The sequence below is a fragment of the Solanum pennellii genome, chromosome 9 (assembly GCF_001406875.1).
Source record: "Solanum pennellii chromosome 9, SPENNV200".
In the NCBI taxonomy this organism is placed as follows: domain Eukaryota; kingdom Viridiplantae; phylum Streptophyta; class Magnoliopsida; order Solanales; family Solanaceae; genus Solanum; species Solanum pennellii.
The window spans coordinates 23,492,010-23,506,817 of NC_028645.1; the positions used below are offsets into that span (position 1 = coordinate 23,492,010).

At 34.4% G+C, this 14,808-nt stretch overlaps 1 protein-coding gene across 1 annotated transcript; it reads left to right on the forward strand.

The window, feature by feature from the left end:
* Positions 1-13,638: 13,638 nt before the first annotated feature.
* Positions 13,639-14,783, forward strand: LOC107031564. Its single transcript, XM_015232981.2, has 4 exons — positions 13,639-13,954; positions 14,049-14,230; positions 14,301-14,370; positions 14,452-14,783. Exons 1-4 carry the CDS (start codon positions 13,792-13,794, stop codon positions 14,604-14,606), a joined length of 570 nt encoding a protein of 189 aa, XP_015088467.1. The 5' UTR covers positions 13,639-13,791; the 3' UTR covers positions 14,607-14,783.
* Positions 14,784-14,808: the final 25 nt, after the last annotated feature.

A 14,808-nucleotide genomic window follows, 5' to 3' on the forward strand; every position in this document is an offset into this window, starting at 1 on the left:
AGATGCATCAGTCTTGTACCACATAATCTTAGGAAGATATGAATCACTTGAACGAACTATGAATGAAGCCTCATGTCTTGTATGTATAGATCCATAAGTCGAACATACGTTTAAAAAAGAATAAGTGAACCTAAGATGTATGTAATGAAATGATGTAACCCTAGAAGGGTTAAGTAAGAGTTAAAACACACTAAATGGCCAACTGCATTGGCATATGATGAAACGAATATTATGTAATGAAATAATTAAACTTTAAGTAAGAGTGTGAAACACATAAATGGCCAAGTGCATTGGCATATGATGAATTGAACATTCACGTAAAAAGGAATGAGTAATTATGAAGAACAAATGTGCTAATGTTAATGAATGTGGTGAGAACATCATATGAGGCTAATGTAAAATATGAGAGCAATCTCAAGTGAGCCTAAGTAAATGTTACCAAAACTTACTCACCTATGAGAGTGTAAAGTTAATGAAGAGACCAGTCTCTATGAACACTCTAATGAAAGTATTTAGATTAACACACATAATACTAATGATGAGATGAGAAATCATCTATTGAGCTATGATATCCTCATACTAGAAGCCAGCTTCCATGACGTATGAGTTGAATGTAATGGAACTATATACTGAGCACCGATAGACTATCTATGAGCGGTGATGCCTTCTTTCGGGAAGGGCGGAGGTTCACGTAACTCTCATGAGATGAGACTGTCCGGCATACCGGGTATGGGTCTCCTTATATCTCCCAGTCTTTGAACCTATACTGCCAATATAGGGATCTGGCGGGGTTCAATTCCCATCTACGCTAGCATGTTTTGGGTCACTTTGCTCCGTGATTCCACCTCTTTTCGGTGTGGGGTTTCATGACACTTGATTTCATGATGCTCACATGATCTATGTCGGTTAAAAAGTTCCCAATTAACGAATGAGTCCAGCCTCAAATGATGCACATAATGAAACGAATGACACCAAAGGTGTTAGGATAGGATAATCAAAAGGTGAGTTAGACTCAAGTAATGACATTAGGTCATTCTTGGTCATTGCACAACGAACCCGATGAAAGCCTTAAACTACATCCTAGGTATAGCTGGTGTTTACACTGGCCCATGAATAAAATGAAATGAAGTACGTGTGAATGGACGAAGCAGACTCTGTGTTTGCTAAAGAAAACTCCCTAGTTGAGGTCCCATATGTTGAGCCCTCATTTTGGGAAGTCTTAATGTCAAGTCCATGATTCCAAGGTCTCATGGCATACGAATAAATGATATGAACAACATTATGTGTTATATGAATTATGATATGTGCTATGTGTACGCTGTTGTGTGCTGTGTGCAAAATGTTAAGTATGATGATGCATGTTACTCTAATGGCATAACTTTCCCAATCCAAATTTGGAAATCTCACTCACTTTCCTAATCTCAATTTGGTAAGTCCACTGACTATACCTTCTACAATCATGTTGTTTGAAAAGAGTTATTCTTAATCATGCATATCCTTGGTGTGTGCTTGCATATACCCATACTTAGTACAAGTGTGTAATATCCCTATACAACTCTAAACTTTTACGTGCAGGCACAGGTGGACGCTAGATCTACAGGGTCAATGCTGCAGCTATCCGAACGTCGAGCATTCATCCGGACTTGGTAGGCCCTCATGCTTTCGAGGATGCTTCCCATTTACATTCTAGCTTAGATTGTAGAATTGAGCTAGTGGAGTATGTTCCACTAGCGTTTCTTTCCCGTTTTTGTTCAGACATTGTATTGGTGCCATTTTGGCAAGTACATATTTATCGTTATAATAAACTGCTTCTTTCCTTTGATGATCTTAATGTTAGATGGTTGATGGTGAACAATTATATTTGTAATAGAATGTTTAGTAAGCATGTTACGAAACAAAAAGTTTCAAATTTTCCGCTAAAGTTAACCTAGATGAAGTAAGAATGACGTATGTAGGCTTGTCTGCGACCTTTGAGAGCCCAATGACGCCGGTCTCGTCTGGGGTCTAGATTCTGGTCGTGACAAAGTTGGTATCAGAGCACTAGGTTAAATTCCGAGAATAATAAGTTCACATCAACCACATTGAATAGTTTCTAAGTCATGGTAGTGAAGTGCACCACTATCCTGGACTAGAGAATGCATGATGCGTTGGAAAATTTCCCTTCTTCTGATCTTATTGTGCCTTTTCTAATGTCTGATTTTATTGGTGTTATGAGCGTGTCTAAAACCAATTCTTGTTGTTTACAGAGAATGAACACTAAGAGATCTATTTGTCAGAGGAGAGGAGTAGCAGTTGCTGGGGACAATCAACTTCCACCCCAGGCTCCAGCTGAAGGAGTAGCCATGCCAGTTAACCCTGCAGGGTTGACTGATGTTGAGGTGAGGGCATCTCTGGCCCAGATGGCGCAGGCCATCGCTTTGCAGGCCCAGGCCATGACTGCCCAGGTATACTGGCAGAATGTTCAGAGGGAGAACCCACTGGTTCGTAGCATGGCTGAAAGGCTGAGGGACTTCATGAGGATTGATCCTCCTATTTTCACAGGGTCCAAGACTTCAGAGGATCCCCAGGAATTCATGGATGATGTAAACAAGATTTTGGTGTCCATGGGGACCACAGATACTAAGAAGGCTGAGTTGGCTTCCTATCAGCTCAAGGATGTTGCACAGACTTGGTGCAAGATGTGGCAGGATAGCCGAGCTTTGGGCGAAGTTCCAGTCAAGTGGGAGTTGTTTAAGACAGCCTTCCTGGAGAATTTTTCCTCAGGGAGATGTGAGAGGCCAAGGTTGAGGATTTTATCAACCTTAAACAGGGATCGATGACAGTCAGAGAGTATTCCCTGAAGTTTGTGCAATTATCAAGGTATGCCACTTCTCTTGTGTCTAACATCTGAGACGAGATGAGTAGATTCTTGATATGGATTGTTGAGGATCTCGAGGAATAGTGTAGGGCAGCTATGCTGCATGACAGCATGGACCTTTCCCGGCTTATGGTCCATGTCTAGCAAGTGGAGGAAAGCAGGAAGAGGAAGCACACTAGGGCAGGGAACAAGTCAAGCAAGCTGAGGAGAATTTTTCAAGGAAGAGTAGTACTGGACTCAAGAATAAGCCCAAGTTTAAGAAGGGACTCTCCCACCAAGGGAGTCAAATTCATCCAAGGGTCGCTATGATAGGGATTCCGGTCCAGAGTTAAAAGAAACAATGAAGTAGATACACCTCAGGAGAGACCACCCTACAGGAAGTGTGACAAACTAAATGGAGGAGAGCGTATGATGGTCACTAACGCTTGTTACAGTTGTGGTAAACTGGGTCACATGGTGAAGGATTGTCCGAACAGGAGAAGTCAAGAACAAGGGAAGGAGAGAGCTCAGCCTAATGGTGCAAGTGAAGAGGCTCCAACAAGGCAACGATTCTTCGCACTCAAGTCTAGGGTTGTAGGGGAAGGCACCTCTGGTGAAGTCTCGGTTGATGAAACCCTAGAAGGGTTAAGTAAGAATGTAAAATACACAAATGGCCAAGTGCATTGGTATATGATGAATTGAACATTCACACAAAGTAATTATAAAGAATAAATGTGCTAATGTCAATGAATCTTGTGACAAAATAATATGAGGCTAGTGTAAAAAGTGAGAGCAATCTCAAATGAGCCTAAGTAAATGTTACCAAAACATACTCACCTATGAGAGTGTAAAATTAATGAAAAGACCAGTATCTATGAACACTCTAATGAAAGTATTTAGATTAACACACTTAATACTAATGATGAGATGAGAAATCACCTATTGAGCTATGATGTCCTCATACTAGAAGCCAACTTCCATGACGTATGATTTGAATGTAACGGAACTTTATATTGAGCCTTGATAGACTAGCTATGAGCGGTGATGCCTTCTTTCCGAAAGGGCGGAGGTTCACGAAACTCTCATGAGATGAGACTGTCCGGCATATGCTGGGTATGGGTTTCCTGATATCTCCTAGTCTTCGAACCTATACTGCCAATATATGGATCTGGCGGGGTTCAATTCCCATGTACGCTAGCATGTTTTGGGTCACTTTGCCCCGTGATTCCACCTCTTTTCGATGTGGGGTTTCATGACATTGGATTTCATGATGCTCACATGATCTATGTCTGTTAAAGTTAAAGTTCCCAATGAATGAATAAGGTCAGCCTCAAATGATGCACATAATGAAACAAATGATACCAAAGGTGTTAGGATAGGATAATCAAGAGGTGAGTTAGACTCAAGTAATGAAATTAGGTCATTCTTGGTCATTACACAACGAACTTGATGAAAACCTTAAACTACATCCTAGTTATAGCTGGTGTTCACACTGGCCCATGAATGAAATGAAATGAAGTACGTATGAATGAACAACAGACTGTGTGTTTGCTAAAGCAGACTCCCTAGTTGAGGTCCCATATATTGAGCCCTCATTTTGAGAAGTCTTAATGTCAAGTCCATGATTTCAAGGTCTCATGGCATACGAATAAATGATATGAAAAACGTTATGTGTTATATGAATTATAATATGTGTTATGTGTACGTTGTTGTGTGTTGTGTGCAAAAGGTTAAGTATGATGATTCATGTTACTCTAATGGCATAACTTTCCTAATCCAAATTCGGAAAGCTCACTCACTTTCCTAATCTCAATTTGGTAAGTCCACTGACTTGACCTTCTACAATCATGTTGTTAGCAAAGAGCTATTCTTAATCATGCATGTCTTTGGTGTGTGCTTGCATGTACCCATACTTAGTACAAGTGTGTACTAACCCTACAACTCTAAACTATTAGGTGCAGGCACATGTGGATGCTAGATCTACAGGGTCAACATTGTAGCTATCCGGACGTCAAGCATTCATCCGGACTTGGTAGGCCCTCATGCTTTCGAGGATGCTTGCCCATTTACATTCTAGCTTAGTTATAGGATTGAGCTAGTGGAGTATGTTTTACTAGCGTTTCTTTCCCGTTTTTGTTCAGATGTTGTATTGGTGCCATTTTGGCAAGTACATCTTTATCGTTATAATAAACTGCTTCTTTCATTTGATGATCTTTATGTTAGATGGTTGATGGTGAACAATTATATATGTAATAGAATGTTTAGTAAGCATGTTACGAAACAAAAAGTTTCAAATTTTTCGCTAAAATTAACCTAGATTAAGTAAGAATGTTGTATGTAGCCTTGTCTGCGACCTCTGATAGGTCAACGACGCCGGTCTCCTCTGGGGTCTAGATTCTGGTCGTGAAAATGAATTCACTTCCGCTATTTATGCATCACTGGTTGCACTTTCTACATTAAAACTATATATGATATTTTTATTCTTGACTTTTTTATATACTTTAATTTATGAAATAGATTTTGTTATTGAAGTATCACTGATTGCACAGTATACATTAATATACTAACAGATACTTTAATTTTACTACTCACAATGAAGGACGACATATCCAGTAAGGAACAGGCAATGGAACAGTCCATTGTGCTTCTATCCACAGCATAGCAAACAATCCTTCGGTAAATGTTAAATATTCATGATATTAAGGTGGTACGTATTAAGTTTTTAAATTATTACATTAATTATTTTAGTAAACAAATAGTATAGTATATGATATTCTCTTTATTATGATCATGGTGTCGATAAAATTAAAAAAAAAATCAAAAAACATTTTTCAAATTCAGTATTTGTTGATACATCAATAGGTTTATAAAATTATATACTACATTTTGACAACAGTTGCATCCATTTAACCCCAAATAATTTAATTTTTTGATGTTGCATACATTATTTATATAAATTTTAATATTTTTGCTACCTCATCGGTCTCCATCTCATTCGAAACCGAAGCAGTGATAGATGCACTTGCATATGGACTTCCAAAACCAGTTAATTAATGTGAATCCATTGAGTGTATTCATTCCACTACAGATTACCTGGAGTGAGGATTTTTTATCGGACAGTCAGCTACCCACCCAACTTGTTGTCAATGATCGAGCACCAAATATCGATACTAAAACTCCGGCTCAGCATAACAGGATGCCTTCAAAGGTTTTGCAGTCTCCCTATGTGAATTCTTATGGATCAACTGATAAAGGCAAGGGCAAAATAGACGACCATATCCGCTCATACACTCCATTTGATGATTATCGCATCACATCTCAACTATCGTCAAGTTTAATGCAAGAGTTCTTAGAGTGGATTCAAAAGGGACTCCTCAAAACACATGCGAATAAGTAGATTTTTATTATTAAAGTATCTTTATAAAATAATTTTTTTATTAAAGTACTTTCATTTTGACTTTAATAATTCTTATAGGAAACCTAATGAGGATAAATATAGAGGCAAATCTGCTAATTTTGGTTTTGAATATATGGATTTTTTAAAGAATTGATTTTATACCATGTCACATTCAATGAAATGTTGAAATGATCAGGTACATTATGCATTCCAATTACGTATATGATACAAATTAAAAATTTGTCTTATAATATAGACATGAACTTACAAATTTATTTTTACTTTTCTTCAATCTATCGCTTTCTTTCAAAGTGTGAATTTTATAAAAAAAAATTCCTATTTAAAAGCACATAGATGTAATTTTTTACTATATACGCAAGAAGTCAAAATCAAGAGGCTTGGATCAACATAGATATAATACGGTCAATTGCTTGTTTAAGTCATATATCAACATTGTATACAAGAGATATTATTGTGCTCTCGCAGATGAAACTCTTACTATACAACAACATATTGGTCGTGGTGTTACTATATCTGGTTATGAAAAATCTATAAAAGACATCATAAATGGATTTTTTATCCATGTTGCTTTACCTTGGCATTTAGTCGATCAGGTTTATATTCTTGTAAATTGTGAAAAAGATTTTCATTGGGTGTTGGTTGTGGCTGTTTTAAAGAAAAGTTTAGTACGAGTGTATGACTCATATATGGGATCAAGGAAAAGAGTGCATTCCGAAGAGATAAACTAGTTATCTGTAATGCTTCCAAACTATATACATGATAGTGGTTTCGTTGATAAAATGGAGAGAACTAATTATTCGTCATTGGAGAAGTTCCAAGTTACGGAAACTGATGAACTGTTGGGTCCACAATAGTCCTTTGCGGTGGAATATGCTCAAGACATTATGCAACAACAAAGCGATAGCCTGTTATTATTAATCAATTTATTTACTTACATATTCAATTCTTTTTTTAGTGTATCTTCATTTGTTTGCAGTGATTGTGGAATGTATATAGTTGCTTTTGCAGAATACTTGAGCGACAAAATCAACATTTCATCTGTTAGTTTTTTGGTGTGACTATCTTCGCAACAGATAAACACCGTTATGAAAGTATGGTACGGACAAAATCAAGGCTGGATATGTTAGTGATATCGACGACCTTACAAGGCCAAAGAGTGGCTACACTACATAGACAGAAGATGGAGTGGATAATGTAGACTAGTTAGGTTTTTATTGTGTTGAAGTTATGTTAATTAGTATTTTCTATTATCACTTCTCCTTCCAGCATAATCTTACTAAGTATTTATTAATTTGAAAGAATGTGTTTTGTCAAGAAATGTATCAATTTTAATTTTTGTTTCCAAATATATAATTTAATTTACAGCAACTCGCTATAAATTATTTTTTAAAAGTAAGATCACACAATTACTGCTGATACACTATAAACTTTGTATAACAGTATACCTGACACTATATTTATACAATTGTTACATAAACTGATACAAAATAATTTTCTTAACAAGTCGTAGTCTTGCAGTAAATCACAACGTCTGATACTATATTATCATCATATACACAATATCCATAGAATTATTGAGTATATGATACAAATTTTACTATCAAAAATAAATTTGTGTATCTTTAACAGTTGATACAAAAAATTAAATTAGTATATTTAGAATCGTTGATCAGATTGAATCATATAACACTCTATATATATTTAGTATCGTTTACCAGGTTGTTTCTGATAACAAAAATTTGTTATCAGATCCATAATATTTTTACTGTTTAGTGTTAAATGAGACTAAATAAGTTATCAATATCATTACACTTGATATAAAACAATCAAAGTCGATATATTTAGTATAACTACACATTCTGTATCTTGAAACATTCATATTAAGTTAAAATCACATCAAATGAAAAAGTTCAAATCTTATTAGCAAATTCAAAATATCCAGAAACATTATTACACATGAAGCATAAAACAACAAAAAAGAAAAATCATCAAGAATCTTTTGAAAAAAAGGTACATGTTCTTATAATATGACCGTCTTGTCCACAACGTCCACAACAATTAGTTTTTGTTGTTAGCTTTTCATCTGAATTTTTCTTTCTCTTTTTTCTTGGTCTACCAGGCATCTTTTTGTATCTAGGTGGCAAGACGACTTCTTTCAAAACACAGTCCGGAGCTGTCCAATCACTTTTGTCTGGCATTGATTCCATTAGAATTGCATAAGTATTTGTTAATGCATCGTGTTTAAAATAGAGTTGTAGGGGTGTACATCTGTAATATTTTTCTTCTTCAGAACGGCTATTGCATGCGGACAAGGTATCTCATCATGTTAAAATCTACCACATGAACAAGTTTTCCTCTCAAGACAAACAATGAATCTATTTCACCATCATAAACTGAAAAAATAAACTCAGAAGATTCAACAACCTGCAATTGTTTACAAATTAGAGATATTTAGCACGTTTTTTTTTTCATTTTGGTTAAACAATAATATAATAAAGGGAAAAGGGTCTGATATACCCCTCAACTTTGTCATTTGGAGCTGATATACCCTTCGTTATAAAAGTGGCTCATATATGCCCTTACCGTTATACAAACGGCTCACATATACCACTGCCATTACAAAATGGCTCACATATACCCTTCATTTAACGGAAGTTAATAAATTAGTTTAAAATTTATATTTATTACTTCTAATTTTAAAAAAAAAAAAACTATTTAGGAGTATATATGATTCTTCTATCAAAGTTCAAGGTATATTTTAATTTTTTTCATACATAAATTATTTTTTGACTTCTTTTATTATAACTATTTGAGTTTCTTATTCTTATTTTGTTTTTTCTTTCATTCCTTAGTTCAAAGAAAAAAATTAAACTATTTTTTTTGTGTGTATTGTAATTTAATTTCGTATTCAAAGAAAAAGTTTGGTCATGTACAATAAGTTTTACAAGAATATTAGTGAAACATAAATAAATTTGATTATCAAAATAATAATTATAAATTAGTCATTGAAACAAAAAAAAGTCAAAAAAAAATGTTTGACGAGGATTAAATTTACTCATATGGGATTATATTTTTTGGAAAAAAATAATAAAAATTTAGATTAAAATTATTATTTTTCATTTCCGTTAGAGGAAAAGGGTATATGTGAGCCATTTGTTTACAAGTAGGGGTATATATGAGCCACTTTCATAACAAGGGGTATATCAGCTCTAAATGACAAAGTTGAGGGGTATATCAGACCCTTTTCCCTATAATAAAAGATAATACAGACATGTACCTTTATTTTTGCATTTTTTGACGCGTTTGAAACCAATATTTCTTCAAATTTTCTCCCCAATGTTTCCTTTGTATAAGAAGCTATTTCTCTATTTTTGCAATTCCAAGAACCAAATAGAATTTTAGCCTCTTCCAAAAAGTCTAAAATACGTAGTTGTCGTGCATCAACAAGGAAACATTGATACATTCAGCTATATTTTAAGTCATCACTCTTCCCCGCTTCACTGTTGCATGAGACCTAGACCACCTTTCATACCCAGGATCTTGAAGAAACTTTTTTACTCTTCCATCTATTTTATCCAATTTAGCCATCAATTTTCAAAATCCTCTTTTCTATAAGCCTTTGTCATTGAGTAAAACAGATCACTTAGAATGGTCCTGCTTCTCCTAAAGTTTGAACAAACATTTTTACAGAGGTGTCATATGCATGCAAAATGAGGAACATTTGGATAAACAATATTTACACCTTTCTTTATGCATTCGTTTATATCAGATACAACACACAATTTATCCTCTCACCAAATGCATTCTTAAAACTATTGAAAGAACTATGTCCATGAACAATCATTTTTCGTCTCAACAATTTCGTACGCCAAAGGCAATATGCAACCTTAACATAGAAACACAAAACAATATAGAATAAACAACGTCTTACTATTACGTTAATAAATAAATAAATAAATTCATAAACAACATGTCATACCTGCTCCATCGAGTGTACTAGCAGATACAAATGTCCCTCGATAACCTCCACTAAGATGTGAAGCATCAACAACAACAACTGGACTACAAAACTCAAATCCTCTCATCATCGGCCTTAATGATATGAAAAGATACATAAACTCATTATATTCGGACTTGTGCATCCTTATATATGAATTTAGATACACAGTTTCCAACATATATATGTATCTTGGCATTTTTCTATATCCATCAGCAGGTTTACCCTTTATCATTTCGAATGCACGCTCTTTGCCCGCCATGCTAGCTGGTAAGAAATCTCAATGCCGTACATTTCCCTAATATCCTCAATTATATCGTTTAGAGTATGTTTCCTTTTATGATTCCCTAATTTTTGAGTTGTCACACCACTAACAAACCCAACAGTAGCTTGGACCTTACTTAATACCCTATCCCTCAATGGACATGTATGTTTACTATTAAAGTATCACACTTTGAATGTCTCAGATTTTTTCCTAACAGAGGCCTTCAATTTCCAACAGCAATCATGTGAATAACAAACTAATATGTAGCTGCAATTACATAGCATATATTAGTTATTTGGTCAGGTTACTAATACATAAATAAAAATAAAAGTACATTACGATACCTTATTTCAATTACAAGATCGAATTGATACTTTCATAAATACATTTATCACATTATGATACTTTATTCTGTAAAGTAATCACAAATTTACTCTTAAACATTTTTCATCTACCATTATTACTTTATACATTAATACCCAGAAAAACATCAAAATGAACAAGATACATTATACTACGACTACACGTAACAGATATTATTAGTGTATCGTGGTAAACATATTACAAACAAAATATATATTATTAGAACATTATCATATAATTGTATAACATACCTTTTGTTGCAGATCTTTAAACTTTAAAATTGAAGCTATTCTTTATTTGTAATTTTCCAATACAGCCTTTAGAGTTGCTTTATCTTTGTACAATTGCTTCTCTTCCACAACAGAAATATTGGTATCTGATATATAGTTTTTCACCTCCATTTCTGGTATGTAATATGTATCACCAATTTTTTATTCAACAATGCTTAGAGCCTTTGCGTCGTTTTTTCCACCTTTACACACACAATTGCACCTGTTGTTGCATCGAAATTTAATATCTCTTTAACACATTTATCTGATGTATCAATGCATAAAGGATACATTCTAAATTCCACCTCATGTTTCTTAATTTTTATGTACAATTTCAATCCCATATCAGTCCGAATACACAATGGAGACGAATTACCTTCAACAACGTATCTAATTTCGATATCTTTTTTTGATTCAACAATACCCAACCCAACCGCAATTGCTGAAATAAAATTCATGAACAAAATATTTTCCCCAACCATTATCCCGTCACTTTTGTATCGCTCGTATATAACATCACTTTCCCATGATCCAGAATGTCTTAACAAGATTGAAATATTCATTCTTGAATCTTCACAAATTGCGTTCCAGACTTATATTAAACAAAATTTGGTTGTTTTTTTCGAAGAACAATGTGAAGGTTTCACAATTTGAAATACACGAATGCCCAAATCAATTAGAGTTTTGTGCAGATTGGATGCTAAATTTGTTAAACGTCCGCGTGAATCGTGGGATAAATGTAATCCCTTTTTTTACGCTGTAACTGATAACAACAAATTAAATATTAAAGTATTTGTCCGCTCTAATTTAAGTATCGTTCTGCAATATTAAGTATCCGAATTAATATAAAAAAAGGAATTTTGGTAAATAGTGAAAGTAAGGATAGAAAGTAATTTGTCCCTTAGACTATGTGATTTGCCTAACTTTTACTAAAAAATAAGGAAAAGTAAAATGTGGGCTCTTAAATTAGCTCCCTTCGTTCAAAAGACCATCTGAAGTATATGCCTATGTTGGAAGTTATGCTAGTATATGTATATATATTTTTCTAATATTAATTGGAATCTTCCAAGTTATCGGTGAAGTGTTAAATAAATAAATTACATAGATTAGTTTATTTCATTTGACTCAAGATGAATTTAGTAACTGGTTAATGCTTCAAGCCTAGTCCTAAAAGATAAAATATCTCGACACGACTTGAAGCAGGGGACATTTGTAATCATTTAAAATTTATTAAATATAAATTTATAAAATGATTCGGATCATATTAAGTTCATAAGTATATTAATCCAAATAAATAATATGGATTAATATAAATATTTTAGTCTAATAAATATAGACTTAATTAAAGTCTAAATTAATTGATTTGGGCTACAATGGATGAGTTCAATTTGTTAAGCTCAATTTCATCTCATTCTAGAGGCCCATCTTGGCGCCACGTGTGCAAATGATGTGGCATGCCAAGTCAAATAAGAAACCAATGGAATCATGACATGTGTCCAAAATGACAAGCCCGCTCCATAAAGTTCATATGTCATGTTACTTAAATCTGATTGGCCGAAAGGAATCTTGTTCCAGTCGCAACTCTCCTATTCTAAAACTATAAATAGGGGTTCTCATGATTCAGAAAAGAGACAGAAAATTCTAAACAAAAAGCTAGAGAAAATTCGTGGTATAAACATCATTTGATTCTCTATAAAGCTACAAGCTTAAGAATTCAAGCATTAACGATCAAGATCAAGACCATCGAATTCAAAAATAAGCTAGAAGCTCTTGAATTCAAGTAAAAGTCAAGATCAAGATAAAGTTTAAGTTCATTAGAGATTTAAGAACAACTTTAAAGCCCTTGAATGTATATTTGAAAAGGCGAATTCAAAGGAATCATAGAGATTGTAACACTCGCACTTGAAATTATAAATCGATTGTTGTTATAGTTTTCCGTTCTTGATTATTATTTTCTCGACGCGAATTTTATTGTCTACAGATGTGACAAGTAGAATGAGGGTAAATTTGAAGTATTTTGGATTGAATAGGTAAAAGAAAGGACAAGTTTGATCAAGTAGATGAAAGGGTAATATTTTTGTAGCATTTCTAATAAACTGAGAGTATTTTTGTAGGTTCTCCATTTCTGAGTGAGCTAGTAAGCTTTATTTGGTGGTTGAATTAGTAATTCGAAAGTATTGTGTCCATGTATGATAATTTGTATGTTTTTCTATATATTGTAGGAGGTGATTTCTATAGCTACTTAAGATTCTAACTGACTAACCTTGAAGTTTATGCGATACTTTATCCTCTGCATATTAGCTTTGTCGTTGTTTGACTTCAAATGTAATGCTAATATGGAGTAAGTTGTTACAAATCGGTTATCAAATTACTAGCCGGATATTGAATTTATAAAACTTGTATGAAATAAGAGCAGGGTCAAAAGAGAAATTTTACAAGGGGCCGCTTCACAAGTTTAATGGGCTAAATATATATAAGGTGCTTCAAGTAGATGAGGGAGCAATATTCAGTGGCATCCCTTCTCCTAACAGTGTGTGGATGAGAAAGCAGCTTCTGTTTCTGATGTTGCCACTGCTTCACTCTCTAACCAACCTCTGCTAAAAAGGATATAAAAAAAAGATATGCAATAACAATATCCCATACATGGCAACAACAGGAGGTTCTATTTCACTTTCTAGCTTCCCTTCATCATCTTTTTGCCGTAAACCTAAACCCATATTGCCTGCTGATTCACTTGAACTAAGACACCTCAAAACATGCAAAAATCTTGTCTGCTTTGCAGCCCAAGAATCTTCATCTCTAACTGGTAATTTTTCACTTCTTTTTTTTATATATAATGAAATTGGTCATTTTCATGACGTCCTCTTATACATACAATTGATAATTGACAATACAACTAGTTGCTGAGGAGAAGAAAGAGGCTCAGACTGCTGAAGAAAAACCAAAGCCAAAGGCAAAGGCAAAGGCTCCAGACAAGCCTCTACATCAGATGATGGAGGAGAATGTTATACCTTCACTCAAAGCAATTCTTGAATCTCAAAATGACATCCTTGAGCTTGAGCTATCGTTTAATGAAAACAAAGTGAGTATCCTATTAACTTGTCTTTTGATTGTACCACAACTTTCATAGTGCATTGACTTTGTTGTTGCAGCTGGAGGGCTCATTTCTAAAGAAGGGCAATCCATATTCATTTTGGGCATTCTTTCCAGATGGACTCACAGGTATGTCTCGACCATTTTCTCTTGAGAGTTCAGATTGCTTGAAGGATTAGGAAACTTACAAGAGTTATTGTTTGATGGCAGGTCCTAAAGGTTTCTCTTTGTCCTCCTATGGTTCTGGCGCGAGCACTGTGGAACCTTTTCTCGTTGATGAGAAAAAAATAACAGCAAAGCATGTTGTTTTCTGGGTAGAGAAGCGCTTAGCTGCCCAAGGAATTATTCCTGTCTGGAAAGAATAAGTGTGTATATTGTCTCTTACCTTCTCCCTTTTCTTCTTTCATTTTCCAGTAAAAAGGTCCATTTATATGTAGTCAATCCTTGCTCTTCCTCTTCCTCTTCCTCTTCCTCTTCCATTGTGTATTTTAATATAACAAATGTACACTTGCCACATGAAATGAAATTTCACATTTCCCGAATGACAACAAAATATTTCAAGACTTG